General features: G+C 37.0%; 2 protein-coding genes across 2 annotated transcripts in view; one reads left to right on the forward strand and one right to left on the reverse strand.

The window, feature by feature from the left end:
• Window positions 1-5637, reverse strand: part of LOC103468139 (uncharacterized) — a 20781-nt gene extending 15144 nt beyond the window's left edge. Inside the window, exons 1-2 of the mRNA XM_081609651.1 lie at window positions 4478-5637; window positions 4253-4303 (exon numbers count right to left, since the gene is read on the reverse strand). The gene's annotated coding sequence lies outside the window, so the exon portion shown is untranslated. The remainder of the gene's footprint in view (window positions 1-4252; window positions 4304-4477) is intronic.
• LOC103468140 (uncharacterized) overlaps window positions 1-22102 on the forward strand; it is a 24562-nt gene extending 2460 nt beyond the window's left edge. Inside the window, exons 2-6 of the mRNA XM_008415006.3 lie at window positions 11509-11939; window positions 12636-12781; window positions 13562-13730; window positions 18280-18442; window positions 20239-22102. Of these exons, the coding sequence (XP_008413228.1) occupies window positions 11634-11939; window positions 12636-12781; window positions 13562-13730; window positions 18280-18442; window positions 20239-20534 (1080 nt within the window). The 5' untranslated portion in view covers window positions 11509-11633 and the 3' untranslated portion in view covers window positions 20535-22102. The remainder of the gene's footprint in view (window positions 1-11508; window positions 11940-12635; window positions 12782-13561; window positions 13731-18279; window positions 18443-20238) is intronic.
• Window positions 22103-27471: the final 5369 nt, after the last annotated feature.

The following is a 27471-nucleotide window of genomic DNA, read 5'->3' on the forward strand; positions in this document are numbered from 1 at the left end:
GTGATGCAGGTGGTCCCGGAAATGGGGTCCAGATGTTCAAGGTTCTGACCCATAGCAGCAACTATTGCTTAAATAAATGCTTACGCTAACTGCGGACTATGTTTTTTTTTCTCTCTCTCAAAAGCATCAGAAAGTTTCAAGATGCGCAGGATAAAATATGTGACCGGTGATCTGTTCACCGCTCCAAGCCAGGAATCCTTAGCGCACTGCGTTAGTGAAGATTTACGAATGGGGAAGGGAATCGCAGTTTTGTTCAAAAAGAATTTTGGCCGTACATCAGAATTAAAAGAGCAGAGTGAGTCATTTGTTTGGTAAAAAAAAGTTATTGCATTTTGTTTAAATGTCTCTTTTCAACAGCTAAATCATATCCTGATTTTTTTTTTTTAAACAAAAACGTATCTCTTAATAGAAAATCTGGTGGGACAATGTGCAGTCCTAACACATGATCAACGCTTCATATACTATCTGGTAAATATACCACGGTCAATTATACTGCACGGGACCAAAATTTGGCTCATTTTCTAAACCTAAATGTTTGCAAATGCATCCATTGTTGAAAATGAATCAAACACATGTAACAGTGTAACGATTCACCTCTGCAACACTTTGAGTCACCGAGCTTTATGCTTAGGGGTAGGCATTTGCAAACATTTAGGTTAGCATGTCTTTAACATCTCCTCTTTTTCACACTATCTACCCAACGATTTATTGTTTAGTGTTACCTCAGTTTAAGTTCTACAGCCATAACCAAAATCATGAAACAACTTTATAAGTCTTAAGTGAAAATACGATATGACTTCTTTTTTTTTTAATGCAAACATGCTTGTTGATTTTTTTCCAGCTCATGACATGACAGCATATTTTAGATGAACTTTAGATGAATGAGAGCAAAGATTGGTATTTTAGATGATTAGATGCAGTTTGTCTAACAGGCTCCATGTTGACGTAAATTTCCTCCATCGCTTCAGACTTTCTACTGGCTTTTAACACTGACTATCAAATCCACTGCAGTCGTGGAACTAAGTGGAAAACTGTGGGAAAGAGGCGAGATGTGTCTGGTGTTAAACATAAAAAGTAACATATTTTAGAGATAGCAGTCAAATAAAGAAATTCATGTGTGCGGTTTCAGTATTAATTTTTTAAATATCTTACACAACATAAGATTCTTGAAGGTTTCAATAGTTTCATAAGTTCATATTTGCTGATTGGGTCAATGAATATTCATTTCTCCTTTTTCTTTGTTTTCCTTCAGCTCGGTTAATCCTACTCATAATTAACACATTACACTTTTCTATCGGTGAAGAAAATAATTGACTTTTACATTCAAGCACTACTTTGCGGTCTACTGCATGGTATCAAAAATTAGAAATTGTTTTAAATCACTGATATAAGGATGAAAAATACATCTGATGTTGTGATGTTCCTGCTCCTTGTGCCCAGACATATTTCCTACAGAGTAATACATTGTTGGAGCAAATGACCGATTCTCTCTTTGGATCATATGGACCCAACAGTTTTACGGGTCTCATTCTGTCCTGACAACTAGTCATAGCCCAGTAAATACAACTATCAACCATTTTCTTTCTAAATCCTCGTCTAACCCTACTCCTTGTCTTCTTACTCTCTCACTCCACTAGCATAAAGACTGACATTAAGGAACCACAATCCCCAAATTGCATTTTTACTAAACTTCTGTAACCGCTGGATCAAATAATTATGGAATTGTATTTATTCATATTTTAAAGGTATATACTTTTAAGGCTGCCATCTAGTAAAAAAGGTAAAAAAGGCTACTAGTGTCTAAAACTCAGTCACCATGTCTTCTCATCTTCTGAGGGAGATCAACAGTTTGACAAACAGTTTGCTTTGTGAAGCACCGCCTCACTGGGAGGGAATCGAAAGGCTAGCATGCCAATCAGGTGCAAGTTGGGCGGGTTAAAGTAAGAGAAACCAGATACTGCATTCAAAGCAAACGAATCATTCACAGAGTGAATTCTGTAGAATATCAGAGTACAGGAGATACAGGACAGAAGGTTTGACTGAATCAAGACATTGTTCAGACTGGGAAGCTAACTGGAAAATTGCTAGCCAAGTATGTGGAGCAGGAAAATAGATTGTAGTTACTTAAATTTACGCAAAACAATTGCCTCAAAAGATTCAATTACTGCAACATGCAAAAGACAAGTGTAGTCACATTGTGTGATTTTGGCAAACAATATTCTTAAACTCATGCAAAATTTATTCTACTTTCTGCTTACAGCAGCAGCAATATATTTACTACATGTCATTACATGACATAGTTGTACTGTTCAAAATTTTTCGGTTTGCTTGAGTAGAAATGGAGTAATGTCTGTGTATGTTAAAATGTGAAACATTTACCATTCAAAATCCTCACTACTATCAAATAATTTACCTTTTATTTTTATTCTAGTTGTTGGAGACTCAACTTAAATAGATTAACTTATAAAGCATCTTTTTTTCTTTTTTAAATCCAAAAGTTCCTGCCACTTGTTTAAGATGAGTACAAACAACAGGTTGATGAGAATTAAATGAAGTTCGCTTAAACTCTTTTATTAAGCAGAATGTTTTATTTTACAGTGTGAAAGGTTTAGCAGACAGCTGAAGGCATCTGACCCGCGCTCCAAACTCAGTACCTGTTTGCTATGCGGCAAACATTTGGTAAGATTAAATTTAGTCAACTAAAGAAAGTAGACAGTTCATTCTCCAACGAGTGAAATCCCTTGAGGTAGTCAAGTTTCTTGTTTGTTCAGATCTTGCTAGTCATTTCCATAGTATGATTACTAATTAACAGTTGATTCTTTTGTGTCTAATTGCAATCTAATTATTCAGTTCACAATTGAAGTTTTATTAGGATTCTGCAAATTGAATATTTTCATAGTATATTTCAATCATTCCTTTCATACAGTCGAAGCTCTCTGAAACTATAATTTTGTGAACTATATTTTTGATTCCTTTGAGTATCATGATATTTTACTTAATTTGACTGATACAATCTTCTTGAACGCATACTGATGCTTCACATTGATCATTTATAAGCTTATCAATTACAAGAGGTGTACTGTCTGTTAGTGAACATTATAGAACACATAGCATCATTAGGACCAAGGAACAAAAGTTTTAGATAATTTTAAAGGTATCAAAACAATTCACCACATTGTGACCAACTCTTGGGGCATTGTGGAGGTTGTGTAGTGAGTATGTCATTTTATTTTCTTTATTTTTTTAGGTAGTGTACCAATAGCAAATTTAATCAATGTTATTATAAGTTGGGCCAGGTGTCAGAAGATGTGAGTAAGTCTCTGTGAGAGGGGCTACTTGAGAAAAAAAAGCAAAGATTCACTGATTGAATTGTTGGTTGATAGCCAGCATATATTTGAATTTTTGCAACAAACAATGAAAGAAAAGAAAAAGAATGGCCATTCAGTTTGATAAATATTTACATAGATTTACAAAGATTCAATAAATCGGCTGAAAACCAAGTGCTCACATGAAAACATAAAATCTAAATAAATAATACAAATTGTATTAAATATTTTAATACAGACTGATGGTTCACATTGATCATTTATACATTTTAGTAATGGAACCTTCAACAACTACAGGTGTACTGTATTTTGTTACTGAACACACTTAAGCATGTAAGATAATGGATGGAGTAAAAGAATCATTAGGGCCAAGAAACATACAGCGTATACGTCAAAGACAAAAGCTGTAGATAATTTTAAAGGTAACCAAACAATTTACCATGTTGGAGCAACTTTTTGGAGCCTGGTTGTGCACTGTAAAAAAACTTTCAACTTTGGAGAAAGCTGAAAGATAAATATTAGTAGCCTCACCTGGGCCTGTTTAGTCCCTGTCACATATTCTTAAGAAATACATTTACAGATGAGGAACTTTTACTGAAATGTATCACACTAGCGGGTGTTACAGAAAAAATATCAATAAGTTTCAAATGTACTTAAACCAACCTTTACTATTTTGGAGAAACCATGAAGCACTGAGAAGATCAGTCTTGATTCAACAACAGGAAAAAGACTGGAGTAAAGTAGAATTTACAATGATGTGAGGATAAATTCTGGAAAGGCAGTGATGTTAGTTTGTCTCTCACTTTAATTGCAGAAAGCTAAAGGTTAACTGAGCAACGAGTCGATCCCCTGTAAATCAGTTAAAATGCTGTAATTAATTTTTTTGTTATGCGATGGTGAAGGGTGAGGAGTGTTAAAATACTGACCGTAGACTAATTGCGATATGACCGTCCTCTCCGTATCTTGTGAGACAAGATCTGAAGAAAAAAATACGTCAGATTGAAGCATAATATGAAAAAAAGAGTGCTGTAACTTACTGCCTAATAGTTCGTCGTACTGAAATTCGGAAAGCACCGACATTATCAGGATGTAAGCTTTCCCCTTTAAAAAAAAAAGAAAAGTAAAAAACAATGTACGCAGCAAGTTTCTACCTTGAATAGGATCAGATCAGCAGCGGTCTTGGAATGAACAGAGTCTTGTCCAGCCTCGTGCAGAAAAAAAAAGGTTTAGGATCTTCCCTTCTTGCTGATGGGAGAATTATCTAACAATGAAGAAAGGACCTAAGATGTCTGGAAGTGATTATCAGCAGGGTCTTGGAATGAACAGAGTCTTTGTCCAACCTGATCCAAAATTGGGTGATGGGAGAAATATCTATCGATAGAGAAGCTAAGGTGTCTGGAACTGATTAGCGGTAAACAGCAGGCGGTCTTCCTGCCCCCCTATCACAAGCTGTACATGGTCAGAGTAATATCTGTCTGTTTAAAGACCTCTTGCAGAATCTGTAAGACTTTTGACCATTCCAGCTGATCTAGGCCGCATCCGATTCTGAAGGAGATAAAACATCGCGTTTAATTATTCAAATAAAGAAGAATTAAGGGTATTTATCCATAGTAGTTCCTACAAACCGAGGTAGTGATATTCTTTTGACGTTATATTCTAAGCAGGGAGATTTCATGTCTTCCAGACTCTGTCTGAAGTCGACATATGTCGGTTTCTGACTCGCTTTTTTCTTCGTAATCTGACATACATAATAGGAAGGATAAAGTTACCAGATTGAAAAAGAAAATGAACCAAATTTTGGTCCCGTGCAGTATAATTGACCGTGGTATATTTACCAGATAGTATATGAAGCGTTGATCATGTGTTAGGACTGCACATTGTCCCACCAGATTTTCTATTAAGAGATACGTTTTTGTTTAAAAAAAAAAAAAAATCAGTATATGATTTAGCTGTTGAAAAGAGACATTTAAACAAAATGCAATAACTTTTTTTTACCAAACAAATGACTCACTCTGCTCTTTTAATTCTGATGTACGGCCAAAATTCTTTTTGAACAAAACTGCGATTCCCTTCCCCATTCGTAAATCTTCACTAACGCAGTGCGCTAAGGATTCCTGGCTTGGAGCGGTGAACAGATCACCGGTCACATATTTTATCCTGCGCATCTTGAAACTTTCTGATGCTTTGGAGAGAGAGAAAAAAAAACATAGTCCGCAGTTAGCGTAAGCATTTATTTAAGCAATAGTTGCTGCTATGGGTCAGAACCTCGAACATCTGGACCCCATTTCCGGGACCACCTGCATCACCCATCCCCCATTCCCATTTCCGGACCACCCACTGAGCCCATCCCCCACTTCCGGACCACCCACGTTGCCCCTCCCCCACTTCCGGACCACCCACCTTGCCCCTCCCCCACTTCCGGTGTTATAAATGCCAAAGGTATGGGCACATTGCGTCAGTGTGTAAAGGTAAGCAGAGATGCCCAAAATGTGGGGAAGATCATAAAGTTGAAGAATGGAAGGAAAATGTAGAGGAGAAATGCAACTGTGGGGGAAATCATAGGGTTACGTACGGAGAATGCGAGGTAAGGAAGAGGGCTAAAGAAATAGTGCAAATCTAAAAATATAAGCTATGCTGAAGCAGTAAAAAGTGTGAAGGAGCAGGAAAAAAAGAGTGGTTGAACAAAGGGGAAATCAAACAATTCAGCAACCCAAAATACTACCAGAAGATAAAGTCTCGTACTCAGTGGAAAATCTGGTTTTATTCATAGCATATGTCATCAACTGTACTGATCAAGCTAGGCACAAAACCGAGAAGATTAAAATAATAGTGAAAGGAGCTGAAAAATTCTTGGGATTTAAGAAAGGTACATGGGAAGAAATAAATAAAAAACTAGAGGTGGATAAGAAGTTGGAAGCAACAAGTGAAAGTAGTTTATGTTAATACTTTAATGGAACGCTAGGAGTCTGTTAGCCAATGGTCAAGAATTTAAAGGATAAATTGACGAACTTCAAGTCCAACCAGATATAATTTGTGTACAAGAAACTTGGTTAAAACTATTGATTGGAGGGTATGTTAGTATAAGAAGAGATAGAGAAGAGGGAGGGGGAGGTGGTTGCGTAATATTTATAAAACAAGGGATAAAATATCAGTGTCACTTTGACCGGCGGAGGCTCTGCATTAGTAAGGAGGAAGTGAGGTGACAATATGTCTTTGAGGTGTTTTTATTCAGGAGCTCCAAGTTACACCAACACCCTCTTCTTCTTTTAGTGAAACAAAGCAGCTTACATTTATACCTGAGGCAAGTTCCACTTACACCAGGTGAAGGGGTGACCACAAAAAAAAGGACAAACAACAACACTATTTACACAAACCGAACAACAATAAATGATCCAACAAATATTTACATGCATGCAAATTATTAAAACTAAACTATTCTAAGGTCAATCAAAAAGTAAAGGTAACAAAATAAATCCTCAGAGTGTTACCCCTCTTAATGGAAGCTGGTATGTTCCAGGAGCATTTGTCTCCCTCTGCTCCACCTTGCTGAGACACACCCAGAAAGGCAAGAACTCAATTAACTCAAATTGACTAATCTAAATCAAAACAAACTGACATTCCCCCCCCACATTCTCTGAACAGGAAAGATGGCCAGTCTCCCTACCCAAAAAGAATGTTCACCAAATGTCGAAGTAACTGAAATAAAGAACTGATACAAAATACATTTGAACTGAAAATAAATAACATAATATCAATAATCAACATGGGATGGAACCCCTGGTCTCCATCACAATCAGGTTATAGGAAAAGGAAAAGAACTAGAATTTACAGTAATTGAGGTATGGATGCAGGAAAGTAAATTTAAAATAATACATTTCTATAATCCATGTAAATTATTATCGGTTGAAGTAATGGAGGAATTATTAGATCATTTGGAAGGGAGAGTAATTTGGGTTTCAATGCAAAAAGTACACTGTGGGGAAATAGTAATGATAAAAATGGACAGGTTATAGAAGGAGTGATGGAAACGAAAAATTTAGTATGTATCAATGAGAGAAAGGGTACAAGAATTAATTTAAGAACAGGGATGGAATCAACTTTAGATCTAACAATAGTATCAAATGATATAGCTGGTATCTGTGAATGGTCGGTTGACAAAGAAACAACGGTAGGTAGTGATCATTATCCTATAACTACAAGGGTAGGAATGATTGGAAATAAGTATAAAAATAGAGGGGAAAGATTGAACTTTAATAAGGCAGATTGGAGTAAGTTTAGATACTTGTGTGAAATATATTTAGAAAAGGTAGATTTTAATATAAATGTAAACGAAGTGAAAGCAAGTATCTCAAAGATAATTACAGATGCAGCTGAAAATTCTATTAAGAAGTCAGGGAGTATTAATGATAAGAAAAGGGTGCCATGGTGGACAAGTGAGTGTAAGGAAGCAATTAAATTAAGAAATAAAGCCTTTAAGGTATTAAAGCTTAACCCAATTTATATGAACTTAATTGATTATAAAAGGAAGCAAGCAGTAGTTAGGAGAGTGAAGAAGAGGTAAATAATATTTTGAATGTTGAATTTACCAAAGTAGAATTAAATTGTGTGCTTAAAAAGACCAAAAATATGGCGCCAGGTAAAGATAACATTTGTTATAGAATGATAAGTCAATTAAGTGATAAATCAAAAGTTATAATATTAAAACTATTTAATAAAATCTGGGAGGAGGGAAAATTACCAGTTATGGAAGGAATCTATTATAGTACCGATAGCTAAACCAGGAAAAGATCATTCAAAACCAGAAAGTTATAGGCCAATAGCATTAACTTCAAACTCATGTAAAATAATGGAAAAAATGATGATTAATAATAGATTAGTGTATTATTTAAATAAAAAGGAATGTATTTCTAATTATCAAAGTGGTTTTCGTAAAGGGAGGAGCACTAATGACCCAACGTTATGTCTTGAGCATGAAGTAAGAAGAGCTCAAGTAAACAAAGAAAGTGTAGTGGCTGTATTTTTTGATATTGAAAAAGCATATGATATGATGTGGGTAGAGGGTTTATTAATTAAATTATACAAATTGGGGATTAGAGGAAAAATATATGAATGGATTAAAGACTTTCTAACAAACAGGAAATTACAGGTAAAAATTGGAGAGGTAGTTTCTGGTAAATATGTAGTGGAAAATGGTACGCCACAGGGGAGCATTATAAGTCCTTTATTGTTTTCTGTGATGATTAATGACATATTTAAAAATATTGGAAGGGATATGGGATGCTCACTCTTCGCAGATGATGGAGCCATATGGAAAAGAGGGAAGAACATGGAGTTTATAGGGAAAAAAATACAAAAGGTCATTGTTGATATAGAGCTGTGGGCATTGCAATGGGGATTTAAATTCTCAGTGGATAAAATGAAAGTAATTGTTTTTTCTAAAAAAAAAGAATAAACAAGGTAATAGAATTAAAGTTATATAATCAAAAAATTGAACAGGTAAAGAGTATAACATTTCTGGGGTTGTGGTTTGATGAGAAATTAAGGTGGAGTATCCACATCCAAAAGATTAAAGATAAATGTAAGAAAAAAATGAATATATTAAGATGTTTGGCTGGTAATGATTGGGGGGGCAGACAGACAAGCGTTAAAACAGATTAATACAGGGATGATAAGATTGGACCTTGATTTTGGATGTTTAGTTTACAGGTCAGCAGCTAAAACTCATCTGGATAAATTAGACAGTATTCAACACCAAGCATTAAGATTATGTACGGGAGCTTTCAAAACAACGCCAACAACAGCATTAGAAGTAAAAATGGGAGAAATGCCACTAGATCTGAGGAGATCTAAATTAGGAATTAATTATTGGTTAAATTTGATGGGGCATAAATGTGAACATCCAACCCGGGAAATTTTAAAATCATGCTGGGAAAAGGAAAAGAAAGAGATGAGGAGTTATGGATGGAAAATTGGAAAAGACGTTAAGGAATTTAAAATGGATACTTTAGAAATTAGTCAAACAGATCCAATATCAGTTATTCCACCCTGGATGCTGCCAGAAACCACAGTCGATTTGTCTTTAATGGTTAAGAAACAAGACAAATCAAATGTTATAGATACTCAGTGCAATCACATATAAATGATTACTGTAGTTATGTCCAAATTTATACAGATGCATCAAAAATTGAAGGAAAAATAGGAATACCCCAGTTTAAACAGATAATTCTCCACAAACTATTGCTAGGGTAAGACCCGAGTTTCTGGGGGTTTTCCGGACCTGTTAGACAGAGAACTGGGCCATAGTGAGTCCGAAGAGTTGTGAGGAGTGGGCGGGACTTACTATTGGGTAGTAACAGACAGCATGTACAATTCCAGAATTCAATTTGAAAATAGGGAAGCGAATTACGGATGGGCTGTCAATCTATACAGGTGAAATGTTAGCAATTCTATTGGCTTTACAATGGATTGAGGAAATAAAACCAATGCAAGCAATAAATTGCTCTGATTCAAGCTCGGCTTTAACAAGCATAAAATATTATAATACGGATTGTAGGAGAGACATATTAGAAATAAATCATACACTATATAGATTACAAAATATGGGGTTAGTAGTTACATTTGTGTGGGTTCCAGCACATATAGGGGTAGTAGGAAACGAGAAAGCCGATAAAATGGCAAAGAAGGCAATTCATAGTCCCATCAGTTTTGCAGTTAAGACAAGTAAGTCTTGAGGGAAAAGTAAAGCTAAAGAGGAGCTGATGAAAATATGGCAAAGAAGGTGGGATGAAGGGGTAACAGGAAGATGGTTTTCTAAGATTCAGAAGGTTGTAGGAAGGAAAAGAAAAGGAAGAAGAAACAGGAAGGAGGATAGAAGATTAAGGTTTGGTCATACAGTGCTTAATTATTCACTTTTCAATATCCAGAAGCATAAAACTGGAAAGTGTGAGCATTGTGAAAAGTTTGAAACAATAGAACATGTTTTTTTTAGAGTGTTATAAATATGAAGAAGATAGAAGATATATGTTGAGAGAATGTGAAGAGATTAAAGAAAGGTTCAATTTAACATAATTTTTGAGGAGAGAATTGGGAAGCAAACATATTCAAATAATTATTCGATTTCTTAAAAAAACAAGGTTATTTCATAGAATTTGATTAGGGCAGGATGGTAGAGAATGTGTTAAGAAGAACAAAGAATGGTATAAAAAACTATATGCAATTAGGGTAATATAAGTAGGTATGTATGTGTGAGTGTTAGATTAGTCAGAAGCATAAAGTAAGGATTATGTATGAAGTGACAGTTTATAGATCATCACGAGCCACACTCCATACCAGTAAATGGCGGTAATGCTACTGAAAGTTTGTTGCCAACTGCCAATAAAAACCATGAAGAAGAAGAAGAAAAGGTTGTTACTACCACCAGGGAGAGAACTAAAACATGCAGGATGCCGGCCCTCGAGAACCGACTTTGGGCACCCCTGTTCTAAAGGTAGTTGCAGAAAGGTGAGCTGCATAATTGTGGAAAACCTTGGAACTGATGGAGAACATTGCCAATTGAAGGATTTGGAGGGAGCTTGTGTTCAGAGATCACATTTATCTGCTGGGACATGTTGATGATGGTTTATTAGCATTTAGATTGCACAGACTGATCATCCTGGAGCTCTGAGCAAAACTTAAAGAAGGAGCTGTGTGTTACTGGTGCCGTATGTACTAATGGAAAATGATTATGACCTGACCATACTGGTTAGAAGCGTTAAGAAAGCGTTAAGGAAATTTCTACAATTATTAGTGGATATGTGAATGTAGTCTTGAGCCAGGTTGGGTTTCATTCCCAACACAGAAAGAATTGATTACTGTTGTAATTCCTTGTAATAAATTCCATCAAGTACAATTTAAATTTCTGGATTTCTGTTTGCCTGGCCATCGTTCAGGGATGTTTCAAAGATCATCCTTGTTTGCTAACAGATAACATAGTTGTTACAAATGAACAATGTAGACTTCATCTGGAAAGAGGGAAAGTGCCAAATGAACTCAATCTGCCCAGTTTCTACAGAGCAGGTAGACAAAAAGGGCATTTTGTCCAAAAAAATAATTGGAACACTGAAAAGGTAAAAAATATTTTTACTGGTGTGAATATAAACCTTGTTGTAAAAGCTCTTTGTTTTTCTTGTTTGTTTTTTCACAGTTGCATTGAGGTGGACCATTGTGATTGGAACAGAAAACAGGAGATGTAAACAACCAGTCTTCATTTAACCTTTCCTCTAACTACGCCTCCAATTATATTTCCTTTTTGCTAGTTTTCCCACAAATATGAACATTCCTTTGTCTTCCATCCTCCTTATGATTTTTTCTATTAATTTCTCTGGGTGGCTGCTCCTGCCTGTGGGTAGCTCATATGTGTGCCCACACCAGTGCATTTGCTATGAGCACGCTGACCTGGTGGACTGCCGCAATGGCAAATTTGAACATGTACCCAGGGGCCTCCCTCACGGTACGTGGCTGCTGAAGCTTGGAGGAAACAATCTGAGAATCATAGAAACCCGAACCTTCATTGGGCTGTGGTCCCTGAGGGTGCTGGTGCTGACCAACAGTCACATCAAAGAAATACAAGCACAGGTAGGCAGAAAGAGATGGAAGAATAAGGGCAAAAACATTAGCTGAGAGTTGACTGAAATACATTTGATTGAAAAGTGGAGATGCTTAAGCTTAGGCTCACATAATTTCCCACAGACAGGATGGGTATGTCACGACCATGCAAGGAAAAGTGTGTTAGATAATGGATGGATGGATAGCATGGGTCTGCTTAAGAAAATGCATAGTATCACGAAGAAGAACATTATATGTAAAGATTTAAACAAAGTAAGTCATCAGCCAGGAAGCTAAGGCTTGGGGACAAATAGGACCTCAAAATTGACAAAGACCCTGAGTATATCATCAAATTATTCACCAAGAGGCATAATTTGTGGGTCAAGCTGCTTCGGTGTGTCCGAGCAAGATGTCCAACAAATATCACTCATTTACACAAGTTCTACTGGAAGAAATAGGCCAGAATTCCACTGGAAGGACTTAAAAATGTCAAATGTAAAGTAATCACAAAAACAAGCAGTCATTCACAAGAAAGAATAGAAGCAGATCATGACAAGGGTGCAGATAAAATATTGTTTCTAAGAACTAAGAGTTGAAAGAAAAGGAAACTGGAAATTGAATTGAAAAAAAATCTACTGTCTTGTTCGACTTAATATTTAGTATTACAGAGTTAACTTAAAAATTATTATTTAAAGAATAAGAAGTTTCTCATCTTTGTATTTGCAGGCTTTTTTTTCTTTATCCTTCCTTGAAAAGTTGGATCTCAGCTGGAATCAGATAACGACTCTCCCTGTGGACTTCTCCTCCAGCTTGTCTGCTCTCAAGGAGCTCCGAATGGAGCACAACAATTTAAATTATATATCTGGATTCAGGTACCTGTTTAAGTTTTACAAAGACACAGATCTTTGAGAGAGAACATTTTCAAATCTTACTATATTATAACAATTTATTGTTTTAGATTTTATGGAATACAGTAATAGAGTTGTGAATAACTGTGATGTGGATAGGGAGTTATACAATAATATGTTGGTTTATACAAGAATATGTTGTTTCAACAACATATGCATTGTATTTCCTCCTACATGATTTTCAACATTAAAATAAAATGTAATGAAACACCACATTTTTCAGATTTGTGTTCATAGAAAATGCTGAAATCCATGTATCCATTTCATTTTCCTTTTAATCCTGCATGTGTTTGTGTTTGTTTATTATTATAGAAAATTCACCCAAGACAAAATGTAGATTTTGGGTATATGATAGATTTTTTTGGGTACTTTAAAAGCTGGCAAAAACTCCCAGCTTTTAGAGTCAAAGTCAATAACAGACCTTGATAAATAATTTTAGCTGAGTGATGTAATAAAGAGGTGATGATGTCCTAGACCAGGGGTCTGCAACTCCAGTCGTCAAATGCCTCCCTCCTGCCACTATTGGATTCATTCCTGCTAATACAAACCTGAATCAAATGAACAAGCTATTCATTTTAAACGGGTATGGTTCGTGAACAGGACGTGCCAGAAAGGAAATTAAGGTCTGTTGGAGCAGGGATGCATCCAAAATTTGGCATATGCCGATCCCTATTCTAGACTTTTTCTTCTGTCTTTGAGTTTTTGGACAATCTCACACAATACCTTTTGTTTTCAACCTTCTAGCTTGGAACACTTGGACAACATGGAAAAGTTGGACCTCAGTTATAACCAGCTGGTGTCTGTTGGCCCTGGTGTGTTCAGGGGCCTCTCTAGGCTGAGACAGCTCTTTCTACACAACAACAGACTGACAGTGGTGGAGCAAGGCAGCCTTGACATGCTGCCTGGACTTGAGGTAAATGAAGTTGATACAGTGGGGAGAACAAGTATTTGATACACTGTTGATTTTTCAGGTTTTCCCACTTGCAAAGCATGTAGAAGACTGTAATTTTTATCATAGGTACTCTTCAACTGTGAGTGATGGAATCTAAAACAAAAATCCAGAAAAATACAATGTATGATTTTTAAATAATTAATTTCCATTTTATTGTGTGAAATATGTATTTGATCATCTATCAACCAGTAAGAATTTTGGCTCTCACAGACATGTTAGTTCTTTAAGAAGCCCTCCTGTTCTCCACTCATTACCTGTATTAACTGCACCTGTTTGAACTCGTTACCTGTATCAAAGACACCTGTCCACACACTCAATCAATCAGACTCCAGCATCTCCACAATGCCCAAGACCAGAGAGCTGTGTAAGGACATCAGGGATATATCAACCACCTCAAAATTTATTCAGATGGTTCTAAAAATCTCAAAGGATGCGTGGGAATACGAATGTACATACCAGAGTTTAAAACTAACATCTCCAAAAGATTATCTGACCACCTCTCAGTATACACAGCAGAAATGATGGCAGTTATATTAAGCCTACAGTGGGTAGAGGAGGTTAGACCAGATAGGGTGGTGATATGTACAGATTCTAAAGCAGTAGTAGAAAGCATTCAAGGAGAAGGAAATAATAGGAAAGATTTAGTATTAGAAATTTTACATAGTTTATTTAGATTACATAGAAGCGGTATTGATGTTTGGTTTTGTTGGGTGACAGCACATGAAGGGGTTAAAGGAAATGAAAAAGCAGACAAATTAGCAAAAAGGGCCTTGGAAATGGCAATATCAATTAGAATTCCTCTTGGGAAAGGGGAAGGGAAATCATATATTAAAAATAAAGAAACAGAAGAATGGCAAAAAAGATGGAATGAAGATAAGAAAGGGAGAAGACTATACAAAGTCCAAAAGTCAGTATTAATTGCTAATGTTAAAGAGAGAAACAGAAGGGAGGAAATAATTATGTCCAGATTAAGAGTTGGTCACACCTATCTAAATGACACCTTATATGTAATAGGGAAGAAAAGTATGGATAAATGTGAAGGTTGTGGAGAGAAAGAAAATGTTGAACATGTAATAATGAACTGTAGAATATATGAATCAGAGAGGGAATACTTGAAAAGAGCGGTTAGAAGGACAGGGCAAGAATGGAGTCTTAAAGGAATATTAGGAAATGAAGGAAATATAAAAGACATTTACAGACTAAGGAAAGCACCGTTTACCTTTCTTAAAAATACAAGATTAATAAATAGAATTTAAAGGTGTAAAGAAATGTTGCCACACACTCATGAACAGTAGGTGGCGGTATGCACCTTAAAGTTGCTTGCAATCCGCCATAATAGAAAAGAAGAAGAAGAAGGACATCAGGGATAAAATTGTAGACCTGCACAAGGCTGGGATGGGCTACAGGACAATTGGCAAGCAGCTTGGTGAGAAGGCAACAACAGTTGGTGCAATTATTAGAAAATGGAAGAAATACAAAATAACGGAAAATCTCTCTCGGTCTGGGGCGCTATGCAAGATCTCACCTCGTGGAGCATCATTGATCTTGAGGAAGGTGAGGAATGAGCCCAGAACTACATGGCAGGACCTGGTCAATGACCTGAATAGAGCTGGGACCACAGTCTCAAAGAAAACAATCAGTAACACTCTACGCCGTCAAGGATTAAAATCCTGCAGTGCACGCAAGGTGCCCTTCCTCAAGCCAACGCATGTCAAAGACTGTCTGATGTTTGCAAATGACCATCTGAATGGGAGAAGGTCATGTGGTCTGATGAGACAAAAATATAACTTTTTGGTTTAAACTCCACTCGTCATGTTTGGAGGAAGAAGAATGATGAGTACAACCCCAAGAACACCATCCCAACCGTGAAGCATGGCGGTGGAAACATCATTCTTTGGGGATGCTTTTCTGCAAAGGGTACAGGACGACTGCACCATATTGTGGGAAGGATGGATGGGGCCATGTATCGTGAGATTTTGGCCAACAACCTCCTTCCCTCAGTAAGAGCACTGAAGATGGGTCGTGGCTGGGTCTTCCAGCATGATAACGACCCAAAACACACAGCCAGGGCAACTAAAGAGTGGCTCCGTAGGAAACATCTTAAGGTCCTGGAGTGGCCTAGCCAGTCTCCAGACCTGAATCCAATAGAAAATCTTTGGAGGGAGCTTAAAGTCCGTGTGGCCCAGCGACAGCCCCGAAACCTGAAGGCTCTGGAGGAGATCTGTATGGAGGAGTGGGCCAAAATCCCTGCTGCAGTGTGTGCAAACCTGGTCAAGAACTACAGGAAACGTCTGATCTCTGTAATTGCAAACAAAGGTTTCTGTACCAAATATTACGTTTCTTTTGTCTGGTGTATCAAATACTTATTTCACACAATAAAATGGAAATTAATTATTTAAAAATCATACATTGTATTTTTCTGGATTTTTGTTTTAGATTATATCACTCACAGTTGAAGAGTATCTATGATAAAAATTACAGTCATCTACAAGCTTTGCAAGTGGGAAAACCTGAAAAATCAACAGTGTATCAAATACTTGTTCTCCCCACTGTATATCAGTGATTCTTGAGAATAGGGACAAAACAGGTCCTATTGATAAAGCACAAAATTTGAATAAAATATACACAAAATATTTTTTCAAATATCTGACTAACCTGGGTCATGTGAGCACAACAATGTATATTTTCCAGGTATTTGCTGAATATTTTTTTTATTTTAAACATTGTAGTCGGTGGATGATGCCTGTAAAATCCCTTGTCCAGGAGCAGAACTCAATACATTATAATAGTTTAAAATAATTAAAGAAATACTAAAATTATATATTATGACAATTAAGTATAAGTAGTCGTATAAATAATATAAAGGTATCGTTAAATTGAATTAAAAATAATTTTTTATATATTTCCCAACTCCATTGAAATTTGTCCCTAGTTTTTGTCAACACCGTCAGAAATGAAAAGAATGTAAAAAAAATCAGGCATTATTGGGGGGCACCAGAACTTCTGAGGACCCCATGACCACTTCCCTTCTCTTCCTTTGCTAAGAGGGCTAGTTAGCTCTGGTTAGCTTATGTTATTCTTTAGTTTTTTATTCTTTTTATTCCTAAGTTGTTTATCACAACCATAATGTGTCAACACCATAACTGACAATTTTCAAAACTTTGACATTTTGTGAAATAAAAGCTTCATTTTGGTGTATGTAAAGATTCCATGGATCTGATGAGCTACAATATGGCCTCCTTAGAATAACATCATATAAATTGAGGCATTTTGGCTTTTTGTTAACTCCGTCAGATGTCAACTCCATCAGAGTTTTTGTGACTCTCAGTGAAATTGTTGTCAAATCTCACTTAAATGTGCAGTTAATTCATTTTAATGTATTTTGTTTAAATGGCATTACTTCACATGTATTAAGTTTTTCATTTTACTCACTAGTTTGTCATCACCTTCAGTTCTGTGTCAACTCCGTCATGCAGTGTCAACTCCGTCAGATGGACTTTTTGTTGTTTTTTGTTTTAAATAATATTTATTTTGTTTCTTGAGAAGCATTTGTCTTTAAAATGAGTAAAAATATCACTAATAGGGTCATTAAAAATAATTTTTTATTTATTTTTGTCAGATGGTGATGACAACGTTCTAGGTCAGGTCAATTAAAAATGTAATTAAAAAAAAATGTTGCAACTGGGAGCCTGCACCTTAGCATCTTTACATTTCCAAAACATTATTTGTCATATTTGCATACATAAGGTTGAGAAATAAAAAAAAAATTAAAACCCATTTTGTTCCTATTCTCAAGAATCACTGATAAACTGTAATTAACTACAGAAGTGATGGGTAACTCCAGTTGTGAAGGGCCAGTGCTCTGCCAGATTTAGATGTGTCCCTGCTCCAACACACCTCAGTCAAATAATTAGCAGGACTCTTGAGAATTTGACTGAATACTGGAATTATTCAGCAATTTTATTTAGGACACATCGAAAAGTTCTAGATCATCAGTGAGCCTCTCCCAGATCCCACCGCTGATCTAGAGAAGTGGTGACCAGCTCCAGTGTTCTGCAGTTTTAGATGGGGGGGTGCGGTTTGGGCCACGTTTCTCGTTTCATTTTTACCCAGGAAGGACATTGGCTAAACCGTGAGTCAAACAGTCACTGGGAATGACTACTATATATTACATTGAGGGACAGTAACTTTAACATTACATACACCTTTCTGAACAGGCAAGGGCGACTTGAAACAATTCCTCTCTCCCTGGCACCTCCAGACCCGGGCCTCCATGGGCACAGCCCCCCCGCCCCCCATAGCTCCGCGCCTGGTGCATAGAATCGATCCTTAGTAACTGTCAGAATACATTCTAGGATAAAACAATAGTAGTTCACTCTGTCCTGAGTAAAAAGAATGATGGTAAAATTAAGAGTATAAACTGAATGTAAATCAGACATGTGGACCTCTTTTCTCATAATTTTGAAAGTAATTCTCCGTGTGAAAGGTTTTTGCCTGTCTGTCTGTTTAGGTGCTGCAGCTGAGTAACAACAACATCTCCCAGATAGACTCTGACGCTCTGGCTCCTCTCTATAGTCTGGCGATTCTTAATCTGGAAGGAAACAACTTGCATCACCTGAAGTTTAAGACCTTCATCAGTCTTCATACAACAGCAACACACATTCAGCTTTCAGGTTAACTAAAACTTTTCTGAAAGGTCCTTCTCTGGCCACTGAACTTTATTGATAAATTAGTTAATAGTAAGGAGGCAGCAAAAGAATTGGCGTAGGCACTTACACTCAGTGATGGCATAGATACTTTGAAAAAGTAATTGGATTATTGATTACGCCTTAAAAACTTAACTTAGATTACAGATTGCTTGATTTGGAAAGTAACTAAGTTACTTTATTAGTTACTTTTAGCACCTCCTGACAACAACCCTCCACTACCTCAATATAAAAAATACATTGAGTTTTGCCAATACTTACTTAATAGTAAGTAATTTCATAATGGTAACATCAACAATGTGTCTGCACTTATAAGATGGAACTGAAGGGGAGATTGTTTAATGGTTACAACAGTCCAAAAAGGATAGGATCGCCCCCACAGCCTCCAGGTTCTGTGTTATGGCCCTGTGTTCGCTGTCAGAGTGCAGTGCACAACGCTCCTCCTACGGCTCTACCACTCAGATGGCTACTGCACACATCTATGACACTTATCTTAATCCTAATGATTATAATGGCATTTAGTTGTGTAACTTTACAGACACATTCATTCCTGGCTAATTTTATTAAGCTAGGCTGTTAGCAATATGCTAACTTTAGTCACCAACAGTAACAGTCCGTGCTTGTCAAAGGCAGGACTAACCACTTTGTTTCAACCTACACTAGAGATGTCACCACAGTCAACTAACTAATTTTTTTTGGGTGGGGGAGTGAGAGGAGGCATTAATTGCATTTTTTTTACTTGCAAAAATCCCAAGCCGGAACCTTTGCACCTGCAAGCGACAGTGATGATCAAGAGGGAGAGTGAATTCATCCTTATTGTATATTTTACCAAACAGAATATTTTTTGTATATCATGGTGTGCGTATTTCAAATATTTGATGCAATCACTAATTCTGTGAAGTGGGAGAAAGGGGTGCTGTGGTGGCGCAGGGGTAAAACACAACCCACGTATGGAGGCCTTTTAGTCCTCAACACGGCTCTCACAGGTTCGAGTCTCGGCCTGATGATGCTCGCTTGCATGTCTTCCTCCTCTCTCATTACCCACTTTCATGTCTGACCACTCTCAAATAAAGGCCACTAGAGCCAATAAAACTTTAATAAAAGAAGTGAGAGAGAGAGGTAGAGCAAGGACTCATTCAATGAAATTGGTTTGCTTAATTTAATTGAACTTGAAAAATGTGGGTATTTATTCCTTTTAAGCGGGGTAACATTTGTATCAAGCACAAAAATAAAAAAAATAAGTTGACACGACACATGACAAATAACTTACATGAAGCCTTAATTTTAGTTGTACTACTTGATTTAGTTACTTAAAATAAATGAAGTTTTCTTACTCACTAACCTTAAACTTATTTTGCTTAATTTTTTTAAGTAAGGTGAACTAATTAGATTTTACAGCATACTAAACAGGCTGGGTTAGGGTTTGAGCCACATGATGTCTAAAGGTTTTATTTTTGAACATTAAAATGACTAAACAAAAAAATAATTTTCAAATTAAACCACATTTCAGTTTGACATTTCCTACAGGTCCACTTCAACTTCCATACAACATGACACCTTTAAGGAAGCACATTGCACCAAAATGAGACAGTAGAAATGCAGTGATTTACTTAAGATAAAAATAAGTTTAGATTGACATCCTACCCTTCACAACTTGGAGATTAGAAATATCTTTAACTTATAATACAGAATAATAGAAGTCGAAAGAATTTTGAAAGTAGAACTTTCTTGTTCCTTTCTCAGTCTTATTTTTACCATGTCAGGCAACCCATGGAGCTGTGACTGTGAGCTACATCGTGTCTTCAGCAAGATCTTACATGTCCGCTACCTCCATATTGACGACTACCGAAATGTGACCTGCAAGGACCCCCCACAACTGGTTGGGGCTTCTCTGGCCTGGGTGGACAGCCAGCTCTGTGTTGCGGAGACGGCCACTGTCCTCGTCATTACTGTTACTGTCCTGGTGACTGTGGTGGCAGCTGTGGTGATGGCAGAGAGAAACAGGAAGAAAAGTCGTGGGAAGAACTGGGATGCTGACTCACAAAGTCCCCCATCTTAAAAAAACTGTTTTATAACTCATGTACATTTTTTACTCTATTTGCTTTTAGTACAGAAAAAGAAGGTTGCAAATATAAATCCGCTAAGACTTATAAAGACCGACTTTGGACCATGGCTTGCATTCCCTCCAGCAGTAGGACAATACTGTGTTAGATTTCTTTCTCATTTTCAAAATTAGAACAGGCAGCTGGTCAGGCACTGGTCCAGTTTTTTACAAGAAGTCCACTGCAGGGTAGTTTGAGAAAGACAAAATGCTACTGAGGTCAAACAGTCAGACTTGATGTTGCAACTATCTCTGGACTCATTAAATACGTGCATGTGCTTAAAGCAGTGTGATAGGGGTTTAGGACCAAACACCCCTACAAGAAAGCAAGTAAGACTAATGATTGATTTGTAGGATTTTCAGCTGTTTTACCTAATCACAGATAACTTAGACATGCTGAAAAGAAGAAGCTAGAAATATATCTATTCTAATGGATTAACTGGGCATGAAGCGGCAAAGCGCTTGCATCTGTGACCACACAGATCCAGAATTTAGTTTAACTTCAAACATTTGAAATAAAATATGTTGCTCTTAAGGAGACTAAAAGATTTTTCAAAGAAAAATCTCTCAGGCTTTATATACATAGATAGCAGTATAACTTTGTGCACCTATAATTTCCAATTCATGTCAGGCCTCGCTGGTGGGCATTGGGTATGTTGCCCCCCGACAGAGTGGAGAGCTGCACATCGGTATGTGTTAGAATCATAGCAGCAAACCAGCAAAAGGCAAAGAACTTTGCGTCCTTTTTTAAACAAACCAAGTGAGTTGAGTAAAGCTGTTGGATGCACATGAAGTTAACTAAATGATGACTAGCTGTTAAAAATAATCTTCTAGGTGTGTTATCTATGTTCAGAGGGGGTTACGTTTACTTGAGTCAAACAAAGGTATTCTGAGTAGTTTTGTTGCACTACTTTTTACAGTTACTTACTTAAGAAACATGGGCTACTGATACTCTTACACAAGTAATTAGTTTTGCATGTAAATAAATAGACTTCAGAGATTGGAACGATTAGATTCTTTGATTTCTGCAAAGCATGAGCAAATGCTTATGCAAATTTCAGCAAAAATAATTCAGCATTTTCTATATGTCACTCTTTACATCAGTATTATTTATTTTGTTTTAATAAACAAGGCTATTTTATGAATGCTTGTTTATGTAAATACATTAAATAAAAAGCCTGTTTACTTTTCAATTGGACTTAGTTCTGGAGTTTGACTGAAGCTTTCCAAATTATAATTTAGTTACAATTCTGTAAAATAAATGTTTTTTTTGTTTGGGGTTTTTTCTGTCCAGTGGATGTTGTATTAAGTACATGAAGTTGTTTGTACTACAGATGGAGATTTACTTATCTAAATCATTCTGTTGTAGTTTTAGCTGTAATATATCTTTGTTCTGATAGAATGTGGATCTTTGAACCAGTTTTGAGTCTTTTGCAAGTGTGACAGGTCTTCTTCCAGGATTGAACTCTAGTTTCATCTGTACACATAAAAAGACATGATCAATAAAATAATCTCCAGTAAAGGTATTTATATCTTTAAAACATTTTACATGTTGTCACATTACAACCACAATTTTTATTTAGAATTTAATTTGATAGACTAATGCAGAAAATTATGCATGATATACTTTATCATTCATCATTTTTCATAATTCAATCAAATCTGAATGAATACTGAATAAGTGAATATTTATGCAATCACTTATTTTAATTGATTTTTGATAGTCATCAGTTTTCACTTTAACATAAAAAGTAGTTTTTGGTGCACTTTCTTTTCCAAAAAAATGTAAGAGATCCAAAGTGTTGAGAATGTTTTACAGGCATTGTAAGTATGCACAACATACGTTTATTTTATTTATACCAGTTAGCTCTGATAGCCAATCTGGAGTTATTCAGCAGGTGCTTTACTCACCTTGGCTCATCAACATAATTAATTCAATTTAGACTTTGTTATCAAAAATATTCCCAAAAAAGCTGAAAGCCAGTCAAATATAAACTGGATAACATGTTTAATTTGTTGAAAATTTGAAGGTGTTTTCCACCTTTCAAAATCTTTTAAATTTTACACTAATATTATAGCTCGTAGTTAAATTTTCCATTATTTTTCTACTAATTATTTTTGTTCTTCATGGCTGGTCGGCTTCATTTAAAGTTAGTTTTTATTTGACTGAATAATTTACTTTTCATTTTCTACACACTCATTAGCATACTTTTTGCTAATGATGAGAGTTTACCTGATTGCTTTACTCCTAAAGTAGGACAGGATGTGGGAATAACTGTGCAGTGATAGCACAGTAGAAGGCTTATATGCCATCACAGTTACATGATCTATTTGCTCTTGTTTTTAAAATGAACAGAACAGACAGGAACAATTAGGATTAGTGGGAGATTAACTTCTATGCACTGACTGGTGACAAGAATTTAGACTCAAGATGAGAGACGAGTGCTGGAATGATCTTCTTTATGGATTACATTTACAGTAAAAACTCTGATCTCTTCCACTCAGGAGAGTTTGGTTTAGCTAGACAAGATTGCAAGAAGAGAAGATAGACATAAATACCAGCTAAATGGAAGATAAGCAGTGTAATTTTTTTCCATGCAGTATGTCCAAAGGTTTTAAACTACACTGTGTGCACAATTATTTGGCAAGTAAGTATTTTGATCTTTAGATATTTTTTATAAATATGTTCTAACTCCAAGCTGGATAAACTTTGGCTTTAATCAAAGCAAGTGATGTATATCTGTGTAGTCAGTAGGAGTGAGGCCTAAGGAGGTCAAAACACTATGTCAAGGTGTGCATGAATATTAAGCAGCTTCTTTAGACAAAATGGGCCAAAAAATAAATGTATCTTACTTTCAAAGCCAAAAGTGACCTAAAGTGTCTCAGAAGGATGCATCACTTCTTGAAATTGCTATTATTGGAGCATGATCACAAAAAACAATCAAATGTTTTGTTGTAAATAGCCAACATGGTCAGAGGAAACAAGTTGAGGGGGAAAAAGACAAACTAACTACCAATGCTTTGAGAAGAACCAAGCATGAAGAAAAACCGAATCCGATAACTTTGACCAACCTGGAGTAACTAGAAGATGTTTAGAACTCAGATACATGGTCGATTTCAGGAAGGCTTGAAACACGACTGGACCCAGAAATATCTTAAGACAGATTCTTCAAAGATTTTATGGATGAAATAAGCAACCATCTGGCATGACCCATGGGGAGCTTAAGAAGACAGACAAAAAGAAAACACAGAAACACCAATTAAAAAGGGCCGGTCTCCTGCAACTTTTAGATGTGTCTCTACTTCAACACACCTGAGTCAAATAATAAGGTCGTTAGCAGGACTCTGGAGAATCTGCCTGAACAGAGGAGGTGATTCAGCTATTGGATCCAGGTGTGTTCTACCAGGGAGACATTTAAGAGTTGCAGGACACCGGCCCTCGAGGACCAGGATTGCCCACCCCTAAGGCCTCCATGTGTGCAATCTGTGCAGTTTGTTGCACCCCTCATCACCTTCTCATCTCCCCCTACTCCCTCCCAAAACTCCCCACACCCACTTGCTCCTCCCAGCCTTCCCCTCTTTACCCCCTCTCATCTCATCTTACCTCCCCCATCCTTGAGCTCTGGGTCAGAACATTTTATTACTAAGTGGGGGTTAATCATGTTTCAAATTACGCACTACATGTTGAGAACATTGGGTTGTGATTCCTTTATGTACATTTTCTTACTTGTCTGTAAAGATTATTACTGACTGTGCATAATGTGTTGACACAAAAACATCTACAAGTCTCTACTAGGAGTTGTACAGTTCGACTCTCACTTTTTACACTAGTGGTTTGTCCCAACCAAACAGCCATTTTGCTGCTGGCTTGTTTGCAACCAGCTTCTGAATTGAATTCTCCTCTGAGCAGTTTTATGGCAAGTTTTTCAATATTACTTTGATTTTAAATGTGTTTATTGAAAAATAAGGGCATTGTTTTGTGCCCATAGTAATTCTGGTTATTTTGGGGCAAAACAGATATTTTTAATAATTGAGGTCATGTCTCATTTTGTATTATTTTCATCCTGCCACCGCTCCAGGCCTAAGTATGAAATTCTGCGAGATTTTGTGAGATTTGAGTTTTTAAAATAGGGTGGGGCCTATTATTTGGTCTGGGAGAGCATGTGGTGGACAAGGAAGTGTAAGGCTGGCTGCTCCAGGTGGGCTTTAAATTGTTGTGATGGTAATCACTTGTTTTTCACAGTACAAAGCTTAACCTCATGGACTCTGTTCTTCTGTGGACAATAGGCTGTTATTCTGACTGTCAAAAATGAGTCAAATATGTTTAAAGATCTGTCCCTCTTTTCTTAAATAAAATGTTATATCAAACCTATGTTGTCATTTTTAAACTTTTGTACACAGTTTACCCATGATCTGCCAATAATATAGTGTTTAACACCAGTGAAGAAACTTTTAGGGGTATGTTATGTAGACTTATCAGACCTAAAAATGTACATAAATCCTTTGCTTTCATTGAATATGAAATCAAACCAAATCTGCATGTAGATCCACATTCAGATGAAGGTTGAATCAACGTTGATTCATAACTGATTCAATATAAAATCATTATAAGAGTAACTTAAATAATAAGTTATGGTTATTATAATATTATAAATGAATGCTAAACCAGAGAAACTAAAAGGTGATGTTATTTTGACATTGAACTGGAAATGGCGTAAAATGTGTAACTGTAATTAAAGATCACTGATGTTGTGTTGGAGGTAGATGGTAGGTGAAAGGTGAAAGGTCAGGGGGAAAGAGGAACTGATGGGAGAGCAGAGATGACCAAGGCCTTATTGCTAAACTTTAACTTTCCTAAGATAAGGTTGGACAGGCAACAGACATAAGAGGACTGTTGAGCAACTCTGGGTCATTAGAACAGACATCAGGACATAACTTCTCCAAGGTGATGGATATGAGATCATCTGTCCAAGCAGTCAGCCAATGAGAGGCACAGCAACAAAGCTAGCCAATGCAAACACACCAAAAAGGTGGATAAACTTTTTATAAGGTGGGTGCAAAAGAGGAATCTTTGGTTGGATCCTTCAGGCAGCTTGGAGCCAAGATGGAGATGGACAAAGGACTCTGCAGCTGAAGAAGAGCCGGGGCCACAGAGCCAGAGACTGTTCTGCACATGGGGACCAACCTGTTAGCCCCGCAACATGTGGCTTCAAATTGCACTTCTCTCATCAGCTGGGTTTAGACCCCAAAGACAAAGACCAAGGCAAAGATGAAGATAAAGACAAAGAACAAAGGCAAAGAGGAAGAACTGCTGTGTTCCTTCCGTGGGACCAGGAAGATCATGAGACGAGGAGAAAGGAGCTACAGAGCTGCAAGACAAGAAGCTGAGGACCTCTACAAGCATGAGGAAGTCACCCTGAGGCCCGAGACCTGCTGCTCTAAGTCAGTACTCTTCCTGTACTGGGAACCTCCTGCTGCTGCAACACCTTCTTCATCATCAGGACAGTTCTGGGGTTCAAAATGCCAAACTCTGTCCGTCTCTCTCAAAGTTTCCCTTTTTTAGTTCTCAGTGTCAGCATTAGGGAAAGATAGGCTAGATTATTGATTTTACTTATTTGATTATTTCTGCTACTGAATTAAGCTGTACTGACCCTTGCAAAATTGCCTCACTAATAAAATAATTAATATTAAGAAAATCTAAAAGATGTTGTGGACATTCAATTAATGAATCACCTTAAAGTTCTTTGATGGTTGTAAAATAGCTATGAAGTTTGATTCAGGGAGGAAAAAGTAGAAATGTTTTATAGGTTGCTTTTAGCCAAAACTAAAACACCCTTGGGACTCGCCCGAGTCACTAAAACCAACCTGGTTCAGTAACAAGTGCACGTTGTAATAAAGAGAAAGAGCGACCGTTAACAGGTGACCTCTGTGAAGCTAGTTGGTTGCAGGCTGCTCAATCTGGCTAATTCACAGGGTGAAGACGGTGGGACATCTGGAGGGGGAGGTCGTTAGAAACCAGGCTAGTCTTTCTCGACTCCAGCTTAAACAGAGTTTACTTGAGTTCTGGACAGGGTAAATCCTGGCAGATTTAGGAAACTCAATTCACCCATTAGACCAGAGGTTCCCAAACTGTGGGGTGCAGGGGGGGCGCGGGAAGCTGGATGAAAAAAACAAAACATGAACGCTGTATGCGTTGGGTTTTTACCTTAGAATGGACAACTCTCTGTTATTCCTCTGTCAATTTGATACAGTAGGGGCTTCCACACTTCCCATATCTGTGTCCTCTGTCACTTTTATCAGCAGTTAAAACTGTTTAATCCGTTGTTAAAATGTGGTAACCAACCTGTTTTTCCGAGCCGCCTTTGAACGCAACATGAGCGCTACGAGGCTCGCGCTGGGTTTACACCTTTGCGGCAGTGAAGGAGACCTGCTGCTGCTGTGCAGAGCTACGCAGGTGTGTGTTAGAGTCATGGCAGCAAACCAGCAAAACGCAAAGAACTTTTCAGTTTTTTCGCCAAACTAACTGTTGAGTAAAGCTGTTGGATGCAGGTAAAGTTAGCTAAACGATGACTAGCTAATATCAATACATCACCTTAAGCCTAACAAGTAGCCTGTAGGCTACTGATGTTGTTGTCTATGCTCAGCTATGTACATTCATTTTGCCCCCAAAAAAGAGACTCCAATGGCATTTATAAAATTCTAGTTCCAACAATCTTTCCTTCATTTCCGCATTTTCTTTGATGACCCCAGTAACCTCTTTTACCAGACCAGATAGCTTTGTTTTGCAGTATTTTATATCAACTGCGTTCATTTCGGCAAGCTTAGGGATGTTGGCAACCATTATCATGTTATCACGTAGCTGCACGCCAAAGTTATTGTTTGTCTGTTAGCTTGT

This window comes from Poecilia reticulata, chromosome 8 (assembly GCF_904066995.2).
Source record: "Poecilia reticulata chromosome 8, P_reticulata-male-v2, whole genome shotgun sequence".
Lineage (NCBI taxonomy): Eukaryota > Metazoa > Chordata > Actinopteri > Cyprinodontiformes > Poeciliidae > Poecilia > Poecilia reticulata.